The following is a 19,030-nucleotide window of genomic DNA, read 5'->3' on the forward strand; positions in this document are numbered from 1 at the left end:
GGGGAGAGGAAGGAGCAGTGAGCAAAGAGCCCAGAATGAATGAATGAATCTTTATTTTTACCCTGCCCTTTTTCCAAAACTGGAACTCAGGGCGGCTTACAAATAAAAACTACACATAGGTAAAAAACATACAAAAATATAGAATTAAAATAGAATTAAACTATTCGTAACATTAAAACCATGAAACATACACTTAAGATACTAAGAGAATTTAAAACATTAAGAATAGGAGCGACCTTAACAACAGAGAATGGGGGGAGGAGAGAGGAAGGAGCGGTAAGCTCAGAGCAACTTTAGCAACGCCCTTAACAACAGACGTTCTAGTACAAAATTGCAACTGGCCCGAGCAATTAGGCTCATTTTTTTAGCCATGAAGAGGGAAATAATAATACAACCTGGCTGCCATGCAAATCTTCACAGACAATCAACAGGTGACGTCACCTGATTGACAAGGGTTACCGAAAATGGCCTCAGGAGCCAAAGTGGATCCCCCTGGATGGCCAGGATTGGCCTCTTGGACTGGAGGTGCACTTCCATGACCCCTGCCCCGCTTTGCGGAGATGAAGGAGAAGAAAACTAATTTCTGGCATTACTATGAAAGAGAACGGACCGTCTCCTAGCCTGGAAGAATGTGCCTAAAATCATGTCATTTTTTTTCCAGCAGTCCAATCAGTGGGGTAGCCAACTAGCCATGGCTTACAGCAGGGAAAAAATCCAGACCATTACTGTTTAAAGGCTAGCAAATGTATTACTACATAAACTTTCATGAAGAGTGATGCAAGTGACGGAGTGGACTGCAGCCCAAGAAAGCTTTTATGCCATAATAAATTTGCTAAGTCTTTAAGGTGCTGCTACTGTTATTTTTGTTGCTTTGCTAAAATTGTGAACATAAGAACATAAGAACATAAGAAGAGCCTGCTGGATCAGGCCAGTGGCCCATCTAGTCTAGCATCCTGTTCTCACAGTGGCCAACCAGGTGCTATCATCTCTTTTACAGGGTTGTTGTGAGGATAAGTGACTATAAAACAGATTTGAACCACTTACAAATGGTAGGGTGGTGGAGGGGATGGCTCAGATGAGAACTCTGTGTGCAGAACCTGTATGTGGTATGGCAGCAGAGATTGCACCTGAAAGTCCAGCGTCTGTAGGCCTGAAAATCCTGATTATATCCCAAATACTTTCTTTTATTTTTAGGTTGTTGCTTTTCAAGATTCCAAACCTGGCCAAATACACAAACCTCCCCAAATTCAAAACCAGGGACAGACAGGCTGGAGATAAGAATTTGTATTATTATCATTCTTTATTTATAAGTATTATATTTACATCCAATTCCACCTTTTCTCCAAGGAGCTCAAGCTACCATCCATTCCTCATGTCACCATGTTATCCTCACAACAATCCTGTTGAGGCAGGTTAGGCTGAGAGATGAGGAACAGCCCAAGGTCACATAGCACTTCATAGCTGAGTGCTCATTTTAACACTGATCTCCTAGGTTCTAGTCCGCTTAATATTCCTCCCTCCTATTCCACATTCTGCAAAGAAGACATAGAAATGAAAATGCTGAGGGAGGCACAAAATGGTTTCCACAGGTCTAGGAATTTATGGGGACCCTTGTTAACATTCCTGTTTTGTGCCTTAAAAGACTGATTCAAGCAGCAATCCTAAACAAATTTATCCGAAAGTAATCCCCATGTATAATTCATGGGGGGCTTACTTCCTAGTAAGGTATGGTTATTCTGGCATGAATAGGCATTGTGACAGCAATTCTGAACCAAGCTAAGATGCTTAATTAGGTGCTAAGGGTTGTATTCAATGCAGCACAAAGGGGAACATTCCATCAGAGCAAGGAATTCTCCTTGTGCAACAGAATATTCACCCCCTTTCTTTCCTTTGCATGCTCCCTAAATCTGTTCTGGGTTTCCCCCCAATCCTCCAGAATCAGACAGCACAGAGTATGCAAGGGGCCATTTCCATTGCAGTAGTGCTAATCCTTGCACTAGCATAAATATTTCATTAAATGACGTCCTAAGTATTTATACAGCTATAATGTTTAAGAGTCCACTGTTTTGTAGCAAAGGAGGAGGATAGGAAGAGAACCACAACAGGTGCTGAATCCACATGCTTGTCCTAGCAGAGATACAACAGTGATAGCAAGGGTCTTAACCCAAATAAGACATTTATGTCAAGGATTCAATACCTTGGCACAGTCATTAACCAAATTGGAGACAATAGTCAAGAAATCAGAAGACGACAAGAACTGGGGAGGGCAGCTATGAGAGAACTAGAAAAGGTCCTCAAATGCAAAGATGTATCATTGAAAACTAAAGCCAGGATCATTCAGACCATGTTATTCCCGATCTCTATGTATGGATGTGAAAGTTGGACAGTGAAAAAAGGAGATAAGAGAAAAATCCGCTCATTTGAAATGTGGTGTTGGAGGAGAGCTTTGCACATACCATGGACTGCGAAAAAGACAAATAATTGGGTGTCAGAACAAATTAAGCCAGAACCATCACTAGGAGCTAAAATGATGAAACTGAGGTTATCATACTTTGGACACATCATGAGAAGACATGATTCACTAGAAAAGACCATAATGCTGGGAAAAACAGAAGTGAGTAAAAAAAGAGGAAGGCCAGACAAGAGAGGATTGATTCCATAAGCCACAGACCTGAACTTACAAGATCCGAACAGAGTAACAGATGCTATTGGAGGACATTGATTCATAGGGTCACCGTAAGTCGAAATCAACTTGAAGGCATCTAACAACAACTAGGATTCCAGTTCAGTTCATCTTAACCCATCGAAAGCCAACTTTCTCCAAGCAGGAGCATTGCACATGCAGATGGGGTTGGGGACTCTTCAGGTCCCCCAAACAGATCTGGCAATGCAAGGCGAGGAAACAGCCATGCAAAGAAACCGTGGTGAGAGAGACCTAAGAGGCCTGGAAGCAAAGCTGCCCCCTTCCAATTGTGCATGATGTTGCTGCGCAGCACATGACTTTGGCTATACTAGAGCAGGTCTTTGAAAGGGGCGGGGAGATGCAAACTGAGTTTTAAGTTAAGAGACTTACTGCGTTACAGAGTTATTTTGCTAGTTAAAGAGTTTTGGTTAGAAGAGGAAGGAAAGAGGTTCAGAAAAGCATTTCGTCTTTTAAAAATATAAGTAGGATTTCTTAGTGGTTCTATCACTTTCCGTGAAGATTCATAATCTGCCCTATTCCCCTCACAGAGCTAAAGTCACCAGAACGGGCTGATGGTTAAACCGCTCTGGCTACCGGACCTCTGTCAGGGGAATAGGGTGTCTCCTAGCAACACTCAGCACCCTTCACAAACTACACTTCCCAGGATTCTTTGGGGGGAGCCATGACTGTCTAAAGCGAAATGTCTGGTGTGGGTGTGGCCCCGATTAGCCAAGCCAGGCAGCTGTGAGTCTGGCTTTCAGAACACTGACAGTTCTTACTGAGCATGCCCGGACCTATCATTGACTCCAATGTTAAATTTCTTAAATTAATTAAAAATCAGCGAGGCATTTTTTAAACTGCAGAAAATGAAGGTCAGAGTATGGGGCAAGGTCAGTAATAGGATTATAGATACTCTGTGAACATGGGTGATTCTTAATTTCAACAAATTATGAGAACACTGACAGAAAAAAGTCCAACAGGGGTCTGGATTTTTTTTCTCATTTTACACTCTGAACTCTTGATTCTTTCTGAGTGTTTTGTGTATCACCATAAAAACTAAGTGTTGTTAAGCAAGCATTTCTGAGTTCAGAACTATAAGTTTTGTAAGGTTCATTTTGAAATGAGCTTATGGGAAGCATCAGAATGGCAAGGGGGGTATTTTCAATTTAACATTGCAGAATGCGAAAAATCCACGCTGGCTATAGTATACAGGCACTCTTCTGGCTGTATAATCTGCAACTCATTGCTTTGTTATTTGATATTAACTGGTGTGTTGTTTTAATGCAACTGTCATATTACACATTTTGATAGGTCTTTCTAATTTTAGCTTTAACTGGTTTTTAGACTTTGTAAACTGCTTAGAAGTCTATTTTAGCATTAAACATTATAAAAATAAATAATATTGCTACTACTAATATATATTGTTAGCTACATCCAAAAGGCTAGTTAAGGTGAGGTGGTTGGTCATTATTCTCATGATTTAAATGTTCTTGAATGGCATTCACAGCCTTTGTTAAAGAGAGCTTTGACCAGGGGTGTAGTCATGCAGAGTTTCAGGAAGTCTCGGAGCAGGGTTACAATGTCTCCAGCATCCTACAAGGCAATCAGCATGAAAGGGGAGTGTATTAGCCACTGAGAAGTCTTCTAACATGATTGGATTTGAGCCATTCAGAGTGAAAGGACATTGGTCAAATACTGAGAAGACTCTTCTCAATAGCTAACACTCTCATCTTTCACACTTATTGATTCCTAGGCATAACCAAGGACCTCATTCTCAATCCCACAGTAATAAAAACAGGGAGGGACATGGCCGTAATTAACATGAAGGGACCTGAATTGGCTTTGACAGAAGCAAAGGGGAGGAGAGAAATTTGTTCAGGCCCAAAGAGGTGAGCAGGGGACCGAGGCACCCATTCCATAGTAGCTGCTTCTGCTCCACTGCAAAGTTGAGATGGCTGAGGAGGTCTCACCAGCATCATGGGTGGTGGGAAGGCAGTAGCACATGCTCAGAGGTTAAGTGAAAAATGTCCAAACTTTATTTGAGTTGTTAGCCACTCCAAGCTACTTACAACCCACTTATAAACCCAAACACAGATACATTATACCATTAAAAAAACATATAAAACGCGTACCATTCATTCAAATATATACACTATCTATATCTGTACACAAAACAACTCCCTATCAGAAAGCTTTGGCTGCGCACCAATGTGAACAAGTTAATCTCAGTCTCTCAAAAGCCTCAGGAAAAAACCTTGCGTCTATTTGGTGCTGAAAAGATGTCAGCGAAGGTGCGAGGTGGACCTTGCTGGGGAGAGTAGTCCACAGATGGGGGAGTCACAACTGAAAAGGCCCTCTTGGCACCACCCTCCGAGCCTCCCTGAGAGGGGGGCCCTAGGGAAGCACCCCAAGAGGAGACCAAAGCATCTGGGTAGGTAGTATTGGGAGAGGAGCTTCAAGTGTGGGCTTTCGAAAAACTTTTGTCTGTTCAGTGTTTGTACCCATTTTATATTTCAGCAGTGTGCAAACACCTCTTTCCCCCTTATGGCTCTTGGCCTGTAGCCAAAGTGCTGGTTCCCATGTATAAAGTCGTCACATTTTGTGAATAGGAGCATTTTTCACCTGTGGAAATGTCTGGAGAGATTAAAGATCAAAGGAGCCCATTTCAAAATTGGCAGAGGAAGACCGCACTGAGATACATCGCATTCATCCTTACCCAATGGTCTCTGTCTGGAGTCCTCTCCCTTTTAATTAAATTAGTGACCATTTCTGCAAAGAGGATTCAAAATAGAATGGGGAGGAGGATTACAAAAGGAATTGCGGAGGGGTAGGGAATATTTTTTCCCCATAAAAATGTAAATGTACTGCCTTCAAGCTGATTTCAACTTATGGCGACCCTATGAATAGGCTTTTCATGATGAGAGGCAGTGACTGGCCCAAAGTCACCCAGTGACCTTCATGGCTATGTGGGGATTCGAACCCTGGTCTCCCAGGTCGTAGTCCAGCACGTTAACCACTACACCACACTGGCTCTCTTTTTTCCCATACGTCTGGTAAATTTATGGCAGCCTTTGTTAACAATCCTGTCTAGAATAGTAAAGACTAACACATTCAGGCTGCATCCTATACATATTTATCAGGGAATAATTCTCATGGAGTTCAGTGGGGTTACTTCTGAGCAATGTAAGGTTATTGTGGCATGAACCCACACTACACATTTGACAGCAATTTGAACGCAGGTAAGACACTTAGATGCAAAGCATTTATACAACTGTAATGTTTAGATGCCCACCGTTTCTTTCCAAAGGAGGAGGATAAAGAACAAGAACAGGTGGACACTACACAACGTTTGTCCTAAAAGCAAACAGGGTCGGCAAGGACCACTTCTGAACCAAATGAGGTACTTTTTAGTTTCATCAGATGCTAAGTATTTGTACAACTGTAATGCCCAAGTATCCACAGAAACTTTGCAAGAGAGGAGGATGGGGAGAAAACCAGATCAACTTGGCCACGCCTTTGTGATGTCTTAGCAGCTCTCCCAGATCCAATGACCAGCAGCTGCCACTGCTTTTATGGTTTATTTATTTATTTTATTTATTTGTTAGATTTTTATACTGCCGCACTAGCATAGCTCTCTGGGCGGTTGCTCTCCTACATGAATTCTTTGATGACGGCAGAAGCTTCTGCATGTATTAAATCTTTTTCCATATTCCAAGCATTGATATAGTACCTCTCTGGTGTAAATTCTGCAATGGGAAGTGAGATGGGAGCTCTCACCTAAGCTTTTTCCACATTTCAAGCCTGCTATAGCTTCTCCAATGTATTCTTTGATGAGAAGTGAGGCCTGTCTTCCAAGTGAAGCTCTTTCCACATTCCAAGCACTGCTATAACTTCTCCCGTGTATGAGTTCTTTGATGAGAAGTGAGGCCTGTCTTCCAAGTGAAGCTCTTTCCACATTCCAAGCACTGCTATAACTTCTCCCGTGTATGAGTTCTTTGATGAGAAGTGAGGCCTGTCTTCCAAGTGAAGCTCTTTCCACATTCTAAGCACTGATATGGTTTCTCCCCACTGTGAATTTTTCGATGGAGAGTGAGACCATAGCTCCGATTGTAGCTCTTTCCACATTCCAAGCACTGATATGGTTTCTCCCCACTGTGAATTCTTCGATGGATAGTGAGAGTGGAGCTCTGACTGAAGCTCTTTCCACATTCCAAGCACTGAAATGGTTTCTCCCCTGTATGAATTCTTTGATGATTATGGAATTTTGTTCTACTATCAAAGCTCTTTCCACATTCTGAGCATTGATATAGCTTCTGCCCTGTATGAATTCTTTCATGGGAAGTGAGGCTTTTCTTCCAGATGAAGCTCATTCCACATTCTGAGCATTGATACAGCTTCTCCCCGTTGTGAATTCTTTGATGTGCATTGAAGCTTTTCTTCCAGATGAAGCTCTTTCCACATTCCAAGCACTGATATGGTTTCTCCCCACTGTGAGTTATTTGATGGGAGCTCTGATCGAAGCTCTCTCCACACTCCAAATATTTATATGCCTCCCCAACTCTGTGGATATTGTCATGGTCGCCCTTATTCTTGGTGTGCACGTCATGACCTTCTGCAGCGAATACAGAAATTGATTAGATTGTTAGGAGGAAATAAACCCCCAAATGATTGAACAGTGCCAATGAATGCTTATGATAAAGAAAGAAGGAACTTTTGATGGGAGGGCAATCTCTCTCAGCCTAGCCTATTTCACAAGGTTGTTGTGCAAGAAAATGGAACAACTGTGTGAATCTGCTTCTGTACTATTAGCTGTTAGCAGCAATGGAAAGATATGCTAAAATAACCAGGGCAGGCACCATCATTCAGTGGCAGAGAGAGTCATTTGCATGCAGAAGGTTGCATAACCAATCCCTGACTTGCCCAGCTAAAGCATTGCTGGAGAACCTTGGGCCCACAGGCCTCATTAGGCCTAGCAGGGGCCCTGATATAGCCTGCAAGGTTATTTTCCACAAACCTGCGACCTCCAATGTGGGCAGGTAAAGGCATGGCTACAAATGAATACCTGGGAACTTAAGATGTGCTCCTGATTGTTAACTGGCAAATGGAAATCTCTCTTAGCCCTGATCAGCCATTATAGGGAGCCCCATTGGGATCAGCCGCATTAGGGAGTTCTTCATCAGGATCTCCCTGTGCGCATAGTGGACCTCTCGGTGATCAGCTGAATGGCACTTAGAGCCATCGCTCTGAAATCCATTTGCTGGAGGTGTGAATATAATATGAGAGCGCTGATCGGCGCTAAGAGCCATCTCATTTGAACATGACCTCTCAGTGCTAATCGGCCGATTGGCATTGACTGCCAGTCTTCAAAGGAGCTCAAATTCACAGGTGGATGTCTCGGGCCAGCTGTCCAAGTTGGCCCACAGGGCTCAGGGAAGGAAGGATCCAGCCTCCTGGCCAGGCCTAGTCCCCCATCTCTGAGCCAAAGGATCTTGGATGGAGCCCTTAGATGCGCTGGGCACGAGACTTTAGAGAGATGCTGCCTGTCAGAACAGACAATACTAGGCCAGACAGGACAATGACTATGGCAGGCTTATGGGATTGTATGATGCCTTTGGTCTGTATTTAGGACATTGCTCCAGATCCATCGTGGCACTCAGGGAAACGTTATAGTGACAAGTTGCAGATGCCTATTAAGAGTTATAGTTGCCTATAAAACACACTGAAGCCAAATATCAAAATATAGTTTTGTTTGGGGGGAGGAGGAAAGAATGGAAAAAAAGTGTGTGTGTGTGTGTGAACTAGAGGAAGCCGATTCAGAGACAAAACAATAGACTGCTGTCCATTCATGGTTAATCCTGTCAATGGCACTGTTGTTGTTGTTATTATTTGATTTATATCCCACCCTTCCTCCCAGCAGGAGCCCAGGGTGGCAAACAGAAATGCTAAAAACACTTTAAAACATCATAAAAAGACCTTAAAACAAAACAAAGTTAAAAACATTTTTTAAAAAAGCTTTAAAAACATCTTTTTTAGAAAGGGTTAAAAACATATTATTAAAGAAAACATATGTTTTCTGGCACTGTTGAGCCAGATCAGAATATTAAGATTAATTGCATGGATCAATAACTGAAGTTTCACCACAGATATTATCGTCCAACAGGGAGACTTACCGAGAGAGGCCACGATCCCACCATTCTCCTCCATGACTTCCTTATGCAGAGCTCTCTGGTCAGCATCCAGCAGGGCCCACTCCTCCTCCGTGAAATGCACGGCCACATCATCAAAGGACACTGAACCCTAAAAGAGAAAGGAAACATTTCATCCTCATAAACAGCTTAAAGATGATTTACCGCTCACTGCTGCAATGCTTTCTGCTTATTACTTGCGGCCTTGTTTTAATGGGATTGCTTTACTGTGCATGTTAATGATTTTGTTTTATTTAAAATATATCTGTCCTGCACTTGGGCACTCAGGGCAGCTCACAGCGCAACTGCGTGTCACAGTAAATAAAAACAAAACATTGAAATATGTAAGAATACATAACATACAGTGAACATTTAAGAGGGCTGATGTTAAAAGGCGACTGAAGAGGAAAAACTAGAAATGGGGAGGGAAATAAAATGTTTCAAGCTATACCTTCAGTCCCTCCCAAAGGCTCTCCGGAAAAAGATGGTTTTCAGAAGTCTCCCAAACACCATCAGGGAGTGAGCAGAGTGGCCTTCCTGGGGTAATGATGGCTGTTTATATTTTAATATTTGCGAAATATTTGGTTTTTATACTGCCTAGGAGGCTATTCTAGAAGCAAATAGTATAGATATATGAAAACAGTGTTACTCTAAATAAATGATGCTAGCTACATTCAAAGGGCTAGTTAAGATAGTGGCTGGTCATGATTCTCAGGACTGAAGCCTTCTTCGAGTAGCCTTGAAAGCGGTTCCGGAGGGCAAGTTGCAAAGAAGCAAACAGGACGACAGAGACTTGTTCAGGCCCAGGGAGGTGAGCAGGGGACAGAGGCACCCAGCCCACAGCCTCTATTCCCTCCGTGATTCTTCCCCCTACCTGATCAGGTGCCGCAGCAACTGCTTCCCCTCCGTCGTGAATAAGAGACAACTTAGGAGGTCTTCCTGGCAGGATTTGGTCACCTGTGAGAGACAAAAAGTGGTTGGGAGCCAGCAGGACATTCTCGTCTGAAAGGTTAAGCAACACATGTCTAGCTCTGCATGGGCCTTAGAAAAAGTTTTGGTTGACTGTTTATACACATTTTACAGTTTTTGTTGTTATGTGCCTTCAAGTCGATTACAACTTATGGTGACCCTATGAATCAGCAACCTCCAAGAGCATCTGTCGTGAACCACCCTGTTCAGATCTTGCAAGTTCAGGTCTGTGGCTTCCTTTATGGAATCAATCCATCTCTTGTTTGGCCTTCCTCTTTTTCTACTCCCTTCTGTTTTTCCCAGCATTATTGTCTTTTCTAGCGAATCATGTCTTCTCATGATGTGTCCAAAGTATGATAACCTCAGTTTCATCATTTTAGCTTCTAATAATAGTTCTGGTTTAATTTGTTCTAACACCGAATTATTTGTCTTTTTCGCAGTCCATGGTATGCCCAAAGCTCTCCTCCAACACCACATTTCCAATGAGTTTATTTTTCTCTTATCCACTTTTTTCACCATCCAACTTTCACATCCATACATAGATTGGAAATACCATGGTCTGCATGATTCTGACTTTGGTGTTCAGTGATACATCTTTGCCTTTGAGGACCTTTTCTAGTTCTCTCATATCTGCCCTCCCCAGTCCTAGCCTTCTTCTGATTTCTTGACTGTTGTCTCCATTTTGGTTAATGACTGTGCCAAGGTATTGATAGTCCTTGCTTTTAAAGTTTAATTGTGTGAAAACACCTCTGTCCCCCTTTAGGCTCATGGCCGCAGACCAAAGTGCTTGCACCCATGTACAAAGTTGTGAAGTGTATAAGGGCACTTTTGGAGCAGAGGAAAAGGCTGGAGATAAGCGTCTTTCCCCAAGGGCAAAGGAGCCCCTGCATTTATTTCAAGATGGACAAAGGGAACCAAATTGAAACACATCCTATTAATCTTTACCCAGTGGCCTTTGCTTGGCGTCCCATGGGATCCTTTCTGCAGCAAGGAAATCTGTGCCCATTTCCGCAAACGGATCCTTTCCCTGAAACAGGAACAGATGTTGAAGACACTGAATTGGAGAAGGGTTAGAAGAGAATGACAGAGGCAAAACGTTACAGGGTATCAGATATCATTCCTTTAAGGCTTTCCTGAAAAGGTTTGACAAGTACATGGCGCGTTGGGACACCCTCCCTTGCACTCTTGGCCCCTTGGCTATATCTCAATGAAACGCTCTCACCTGCTGCTCTGCCTGCTTCTTCTCCTCTGCCCGGCTCAGAAGGAAACCTTCGGCCAGGGCCACCGCCTGGGAAGTGGTCTCCGCTCCACATTCCCTCACCCAGCTCTCCACTTCCGGTGGAAGGACAGCCAGGAACCGCTCTAGGATCACCAGGTCCAGGATCTGGTTCTTTGGGTGTTGCTCTGGCTTCAGCCACTGTTGGCAGAGATGATGGAGTCGGCTGCAAAGCTCTCGGGGACCATCAGCATCCTTGTAGCGGACATGCCTGAAACTCTGGCGCTGTACATCTGAGCTGAAGGTGTCCTCCTCGCCCAGAATCTTCTGCACTGTTCTTTCCCAGAATTCCTCACTGCTCCCAGCTGGGGTGATACGGGTTCCTCTTTCTGCTTCAGGGGCATTTGAGTCTTCCCCATCCATCTTTGATCTGTGCTCTGGGGAAGCTTCCAAGAGGGCTGAAGGAACTCCTTTGTCTCCTGCCAATTTCTGTACCAAGGCTAAGAGTATCCTAAATTAGAGGTGCGACCAAGTCCTGCAAAGCCAAGACATTGTTGTGTTATAGAAATATTACAGTGTCAGGAGTGTGGATGAATCTGGCTAGCAACCAGGATTTCTCCCTGAATGAAAGCCTGATGAATGCTGATACTACAAGAGAAACTAGAGGGGTATTTTTTTTGGGGGGAGGGGGAAGATTTCTCTGCATATGTCCATGGATTAAAGCCTTCAGTCTGGTTGAGGGTCAGAAGGTGCAGCATCTGCCCCATACCCCTCCTTCCCTGCTGTGCACACTCCCCCACTCCGCCTCCCTCATCCCTTTATCACTCAGAGCTCAACCTTCAGGGCTGTGGCCCAGCGGTAGGACAGCTGCTTTTCAGGCAGAAGGTGGCAAGTTCATGCCCCAGCAATACTGAGCCAAATGGACCAGACAGTATAAGGCAGCCTCCTGTCTTTCCACATTTCCCTACGACCCCTGTCCTCAATCTGTAGCCACCACGTTCTCTTTCTGCCTCCCTTACGCTAAACTACATTGAAGCTGGTTAAATGAAGGCCGGCATTCAGCAGAAGCACTCTTCCTGTATTCATTCTCTGATTCATAGCTCAGGGACCCACTGAATTCAGAAAAGCATAGAACCTACATTTTGGATTGAAACGTTTAGGCATGTTTGATTATCATAGAATCGTAGAGTTGGAAGGGGCCTATAAGGCCATTAAGTCCAACCCCCTGCTCAATGCAGGAATCCAAATCAAAGCATTCCCGACAGATGGCTGTCCAGCTGCCTCTTCAATGCCTCCAGTATTACTTACTTTAACTCCCCCTCCCCAATCTTCCCTGCCTTTGAGATCTGGTAGACTGTTTCTATATATGGAGGCTCTCTTCCTCTTTGCCCTCACACCACCCATTTGCCATATCCATGCCCTAACGTTTTCCTAACTGCACCAGGTCCCCCCCCTTCCTTTCTCTCTCCATATCCTATTGTACTAGGGTTGCCAGGTTCATGGCTTGAGACTGATCCTGTATCTTTAGGAAAAGAAAAAATCAGCCAAGCGCAGGTGTTCTTGCAACGCTGCAATGGGAAAAACCACAAGGTGGAATTCTGCTCAGGAGGTCTTCTGTATCTTTAAAAGTTGTAGAGGGAGAAGGGAGAATTCCACCTTGCGGTTTTTCCCATTACAACACCTGCACTTAGCTGACTTTCTCTTCTCCTAAAGATACAGGATCAGTCTCAGGCCATGAACCTGGCAACCCAGCAAGAGAAAAACACCCCACATCTCCAGCCAGCGGCGCTGCAAAATTATGCAGACGTATCCCTAACTGGGAGCGTTCTTATCTACAGCTTTAAAACTCCACTCTCGCCCATCTAAAGCTGCAATCCAATCCTTTTTGTGGGAAGGACGCTTTAGACAAAGGCTACCACTCAGCTGAAGTAGTCTTATTGCATTCATCATCTGTTTTACAGTTTATGGCTCCATTGGATTCAGATAAGTATAAAACCTATATTTATTACTGAAACGTTTAGAATAATACACTCATAGAGTTGGAAGGGTCCTATAAGGCCATCAAGTCCAACCCCTTGCTCAATGCAGGAATCCACATTAGGAATCCATTTCAGTATTTTTATTACTTTAACTCCCCCTCCCCAATCTTCCCTGGTGGACTGCTTCTACATATGGAGATTCTCTTCCTCATACCACCTATTCGCCGTATCCAGGGTCTCATATTTTCCTGACGGGACCAGAACCGTGCCCGTCTTGTTCTCTCCCCCAGCCTCCCCCCTCCAGCCTGCTGCGATCCAAAATTTCATCCACGCATCACTAACGGGGACTGTTCTCCTCTATGGCTTTAACACTCTGTTCTCACCCGCGTCAAGCTGCAATCCAATTTAACCCCTTCTGTGGGAAGAGAGCTTTTCCCCACCCCATCTCTTCACCCGGCAAGTGTGGGCGACGGGGCTGCAGGCGGGTTCTGGCTTATTCTGTTAATCGACTTTTTAATTTCCCTTTACTACCACAGGTCTGTTTCCTTTCACTTCAAGCCTCTCCTGCGGTTGGTCCCTTTGACTGAAGGAAGTGGTCTTCAGGAGGGCTTAACATCTCTAGGGTTGCACGTCTGAATGGGCACATGCGCGTCCGTTGATAAAACCAGTGCCTGCTTTTGGGGGGGGGATTAATTCTAATTGAGGCACGGCTGAGGATTCTCTTCCAATTGATTCAGCACTGCAGACTCCCTCCGCCCCCCCATATCAAAGGGACCTCCTGGCTTGAGAGGTAGGCAGACGAGGGAATCTGCATTGCCTGATTTGGGTGCTGTTGCTGTAGTGGATCCCGGATGGATCAGGTGCACAACCCCCCCCTGCATCCTCCCCTATGGCCCTGGGACCCCTCCCCAGACAAATGTGCATGGAGGGGGGAGAGGAGGCTCACCAGATCCCAGATGGGGCCACCGATGCAATTCCTGGGAGAGACAAAGGGCACTTTCGCCCCAGAAGCCAGAAGCCCGGAAGGAAGTGACTGCGCAGGGAGGTGTTTTTTCCCTTCTGGGGGACCACGCCACCTCCCCCTCCCTTTCCCATTCCCTTCCACTCTAGGAATTCAGTTTATTTTAACCCTTAGAAGGCTAAGAGTAGACCCGTCCCTCTCTCAAAGGAGGAGCCAAAGAGGAAACGTGCATTGCAGACGCGTGGTGGGTTCTGGCTCCTCCCGGCCTGGTGAAGGCTCGGGGGCGGGAGTGAGGGAGTGAGGGAGGGGGAGCAGCCCCGCCACGTTGCACATGACGTTGCTGCTCCCCCCCTCATGGCCGCATGCAAATAGGAACCCGGAGGAAAAAGTTTTCTGCCTCTTTTCTGTGGTGTAGCGGTAACAGCGTCGGACTAGACCAGGGTTCAAGTCCCCGCTCTGCCATGAAGCCCAGTGGGTGGCCTTGGGCCAGTCATTGCCTCTCAGCCTAGCCTACCTCACAGGGTTGTTGTGAGGTTAAAATCTGGAGGTTTGCACGCCCCCTCGGAGGAAAGATGGGGTATAGATGTAATAAAGATTGGGACAATGTTTGTTTTGGGGGGTGGGCGGCAAAGAGAGGGGGACTTCAAAACTGCCCTTTCAGAATCAGAAGTCCTTGCCACTGCTGAGGTCCAGGACTGCCATAATTGTTATTTGAATTTATATCCCACCCTTCAATAAAGCTCTAAAAACATATTTAAGTTGAACATCTTAAATATATATATTTAAAAAGTAAATTCCAGTACAGATGCAGACAGGGATATGTTGGATGTTGGATCTGGCGCAAGCAGATGCCCAGGATGCAGAACAGTATAGTGACAGGCTAGATGCCAGTTGAAGGAATGAGCCGGACAAGCAATAAGTTTTAAGAGTTACTTTACTGACAATACATCACAGCTCTCTCTGTACAAACTCCTCGACCCCCACACTCACAAGTGTCTGCTGGCCCTCTATATAGATAAGGCCAGCTGCCCGAGCCTACGTGTCCTTGAAGATGGCTCGAGCTCTGCCAACTTTCGCTTCTAAGTCACGTAGCTCACTTGTGGAAATTTAACCTCTGCTTTCTCGGTTTAATAGCCAACAATCCCCCACCTTAAATTTCCACATTCAGCCAGTTACATTTCTCTTCCATTTACATGTGTTACATTTTACATGTCATTACATTTACATCATTTGGTTTTATTCTTCTGATACATTTCCTTTTATTTCAGTTTACATCACTTTCATTTGTAATACAGTTACTCCATTGCAATCTCAGCATCATTTTCATTATATTTCATTACTCTTCATGATTTCCATCATCCCACTTTTTCCAGTTACTGAAGTCTATATGTTTAATGGAATTTATTTTAAATCTAACAGGTGGAATACCTTTTGTTGTTCTCTCTGATCTGCGTGGTTGTATTTCTGCCTTAGTGTCTGTGTCTGTGTCAGGCGATTCCTCTGTTTCTCTCTCAGAGCTAGAACTTGATTCACTACTGCTGCCTGTTTCTTCTTGTTTTATTGGTACTGTGTCTGCCTGTTCTTGTTCATTACTACCTTCAGTGTTTCCCAACTCCACATATGTTTTCTCTTCCCAATCCTGCTCTATTGCTTGCACGCTTCTGCTTAACACTACAGACCTTTGTTTTGGCAGCCATATTCTGTAATACGTGTTTTCAAATCCCAGCATGTACCCTTTGTCTGCTCTCCTTTGCAGCTTCCCTGTCCTTTTATTTTTGGGAACATGTACCCAGCATTCTGCTCCAAACCTAATCAAATGGTTTAATCTGGGTTTTCTGTCATACAATTTCTGATAAGGAGACATTCCAGTGGCCTTATGGAATATTCTGTTTTGAATGTAAGCAGAATACAGAACACACTCTCCCCAGAAACCTTGTGTTAAAGAGGAGTCACATAGCATTGATCTTATTGAGTCCTGAAGCAACCTGTTCCAGTGTTCAGCTAACCCGTTCTGATGAGGACTATAAGGGGCTGTTAACTCCTGTTTTATTCCTCTTTTATCCAAGTATTCAGTAAAAGAGTGTCCTAAGAACTCTCCTCCTTGATCTGATCTTATTCTCTGTATTTTGACACCAAACTGCACTTCAATTTTTGTAATAAATCTTTTCAGTTTCTCTGCAGCTTCACTTTTAGCTTTTAGTAAATAAACAGTGCAGAATTTTGAAAAATCATCAACTATTGTCAGGAAATATCTTGCACCCCCCTGAGTAGGTTGAAATGGCCCCACTAAGTCCACGTGTATTAATTGATAAGGTGCATTTGTACTGGGCATGGCTTCTTTGTTCTTTGCAGCCACAACTGCCCTAGTTTGTTTACACACGTGGCAGTCTACATATTTTTCACAGTTTCTCAATGTCACATCATTACTGTTCTCTGTTGTTTTCACCACATTTTCATATCCTATATGGCCTAGTTTTCTGTGCCATAAATGAACACAATTATTATGGGGTTTCTTATTAGCACACATGAGTACATGATTTGTTTGTTTCACGTGTAAGAAGAACAATGAGTTCCTCACTATTCCTTTCATGAATATTTTTTCTCCTCTCATAATATGCACTGAACCCCTTTTGAACATTACAATGAACCCCATTTCATTGAGTTTCGACACAGCCATAATGTTGACTTCAATGTCAGGAACAAACAGCACATCTGTCATAATGGTATTGAAACCTGCTAATTTCACTGTACCCCTACTTTTGATCTGTTTCTTAGATCCATCAGCCATTATTACATGATCCTCTACGTCACAAAATGTATGAAACATAGATTTATCCTTGATTATACTATTTGTTGCCCCACTGTCAATTGCCCATAAATCTTTACAGTTATTTCCCTGCTCATTGTTAATACATTGCTTATTCTTACTAGCATAGATCACCTGTACACATGGTTTTCTTCCTCTTCCTCTTCTTCTTGCTTCACAATTCCTTTGAAGATGTTGTTTGGAACCACAAAAGTAACATGCTTTTTGTCCATACAGTCTCTCTCGTGCTGCTTTGTTGTTCAGCTTTCCTAAGTTGTGTTTAGACTCAGTCCTTTCTTGCTTTGCCATTTCTTGCCTTCTTTGAAATTCTTGTAAAAGTTTGCCTTCTATATAATCCATATTGAGATTTGCATCGTCCATTGCTTCCAAAGAGCTCACCAGACTATCATAACTTGAATCTAGTGAAGATAATGTGATATACACTTTTTGCGTTTGAGAATGTTCAATTTCACGTTCTGACAACTCAGTAAACAGTCTGTTTATTTCCAACAAATGCTCTGACATGGTTGTATCTCCAGATAAGCACATCTGGTACAATCTTCTGGCAAGATATATTTTAGAACTGGCAGTCTTTTTCACATGAATATTTCTTAAAGTTTCCCAGGTTTCCTTAGCTGTTGTTGCATCACGCACGTGCAGTAGTTGAGAATCATCAATAGCAAGAACAATTAACGCCTTTGCCCTCTCATCCAGCCTTCTCCAATTTGCTGGAATAGGCACCCCGGCGGGTGGGTCTTCTGCGATAGCTTTCCACAGGTCTTCTTTCACTAGAAAAGCCTGCATTCTCTGTTTCCAAGTGCCATAATTTTTCCCTGTCAGCCTTTCCAAGGGAATCCCGGCCGATAACGTAACAGACATACTTTCACTTTTCACAGTTCACCGCCTTTGTAATTAGAGCTTCTCACCTCTGTCCTTCAGTTAGGTTTTTTTTTTCCCACGGCTCTCTCACAGCTTTCAGCTCAGCTTTCGGTTTCTCCGTCTCTCTGCTGTTTTACTCGCTGGTCTGCAGTTCTGGCTTTTCTCTGCCGCTTTTCTGCAATCCTCAGCACCAGGTAACCATCAGCACCAGGTAACCATCAGCACCAGGAAACCATCCTCTGCTACCACTTGTTGGATGTTGGATCTGGCGCAAGCAGATGCCCAGGATGCAGAACAGTATAGTGACAAGCTAGATGCCAGTTGAAGGAATGAGCCGGACAAGCAATAAGTTTTAAGAGTTACTTTACTGACAATACATCACAGCTCTCTCTGTACAAACTCCTCGACCCCCACACTCACAAGTGTCTGCTGGCCCTCTATATAGATAAGGCCAGCTGCCCGAGCCTACGTGTCCTTGAAGATGGCTCGAGCTCTGCCAACTTTCGCTTCTAAGTCACGTAGCTCACTTGTGGAAATTTAACCTCTGCTTTCTCTGTTTAATAGCCAACAGGATAAGGGGCACCCACAATACACTGTCTCGGATCTACACCGAACATTTAAAGCACATCCAAGGCGCATTTAAAGCAGATGGCTTCGCCGAAAGAATCCCGGGAACTGCAGTTTGCTAAGGGCGCTGAGAAGTTGCAGCACCGTGAGGAGAAAACCAGAGTTCCCAGAATTCTTTGGGGGAAGCAGTCATGCGCTTCAAATGTGTGTAGGATGTGCTTTAAATGCGTGGATCTGCAGCATGTCCCTACAACTTCCACCTATGGAGCTCTCCCTGAGTTTTTTTTTTGGGGGGGTCCCTCGTACAATTGAGGCAGCCTTCGGTGGGGGTCACTACACATGCTCTTTGAGGGAGTGTAGTCAGTTTCCCTTTTGCTACGCTGATGGTAAGGGGATTTTTGTTGTGGGCCTTCATGAAGTTGACCAGGATCCTTCTAGCTTTCAAACGTCACCAGGGCATGGAGCAAAGATTTGGATTTGGTGCTGGCTGTTGTTCATTTTCCAGTTTAAAGCACAGGGCAATTTCTAGCCCTCAGGTCAAACTTGGCCTGTCAGGGGTCCCACTGTGGCCTGTGGAGGTGTTCTTTTCCCCAAACCATGCCCACCTGCCCCACATCCCTTCTCAGCTCCCAGCCAGTCTCTCTGTCATGGGAAGCCGTGGCTCAGTGGGAGAACAGCTGCTTTGCATGCAGAAGGTACCAGCTTCAAACCCTGATGGCCTCTCCAGGGAGGGCTGGGAAGGTCTCCTGTCTGAAACCCTGCAGAGCCGCTGCCGGTCAGTGTTG

The 19,030-nt window shown here is 44.3% G+C and overlaps 1 protein-coding gene across 2 annotated transcripts; it reads right to left on the reverse strand.

The window, feature by feature from the left end:
- Window positions 1–194: 194 nt before the first annotated feature.
- On the reverse strand, window positions 195–14,077 carry LOC133381610 (zinc finger protein 397-like). Of its 2 annotated transcripts, none has more exons than XM_061620951.1 (6): window positions 13,979–14,077; window positions 11,060–11,588; window positions 10,783–10,864; window positions 9,743–9,825; window positions 8,854–8,980; window positions 195–7,295 (listed from the first exon to the last, which is right to left on the reverse strand). In XM_061620951.1, the coding sequence occupies exons 2-6, from the start codon at window positions 11,474–11,476 to the stop codon at window positions 6,652–6,654; spliced, it is 1,353 nt and encodes a 450-aa protein (XP_061476935.1). In that variant the 5' UTR covers window positions 11,477–11,588; window positions 13,979–14,077; the 3' UTR covers window positions 195–6,651. The 2 variants fall into 2 exon arrangements, with proteins under 2 accessions (XP_061476935.1, XP_061476934.1); XM_061620950.1 differs by having other exon boundaries at window positions 10,783–10,891.
- Window positions 14,078–19,030: the final 4,953 nt, after the last annotated feature.

The sequence above is a fragment of the Rhineura floridana genome, chromosome 3 (genome assembly GCF_030035675.1).
Source record: "Rhineura floridana isolate rRhiFlo1 chromosome 3, rRhiFlo1.hap2, whole genome shotgun sequence".
NCBI lineage: Eukaryota > Metazoa > Chordata > Lepidosauria > Squamata > Rhineuridae > Rhineura > Rhineura floridana.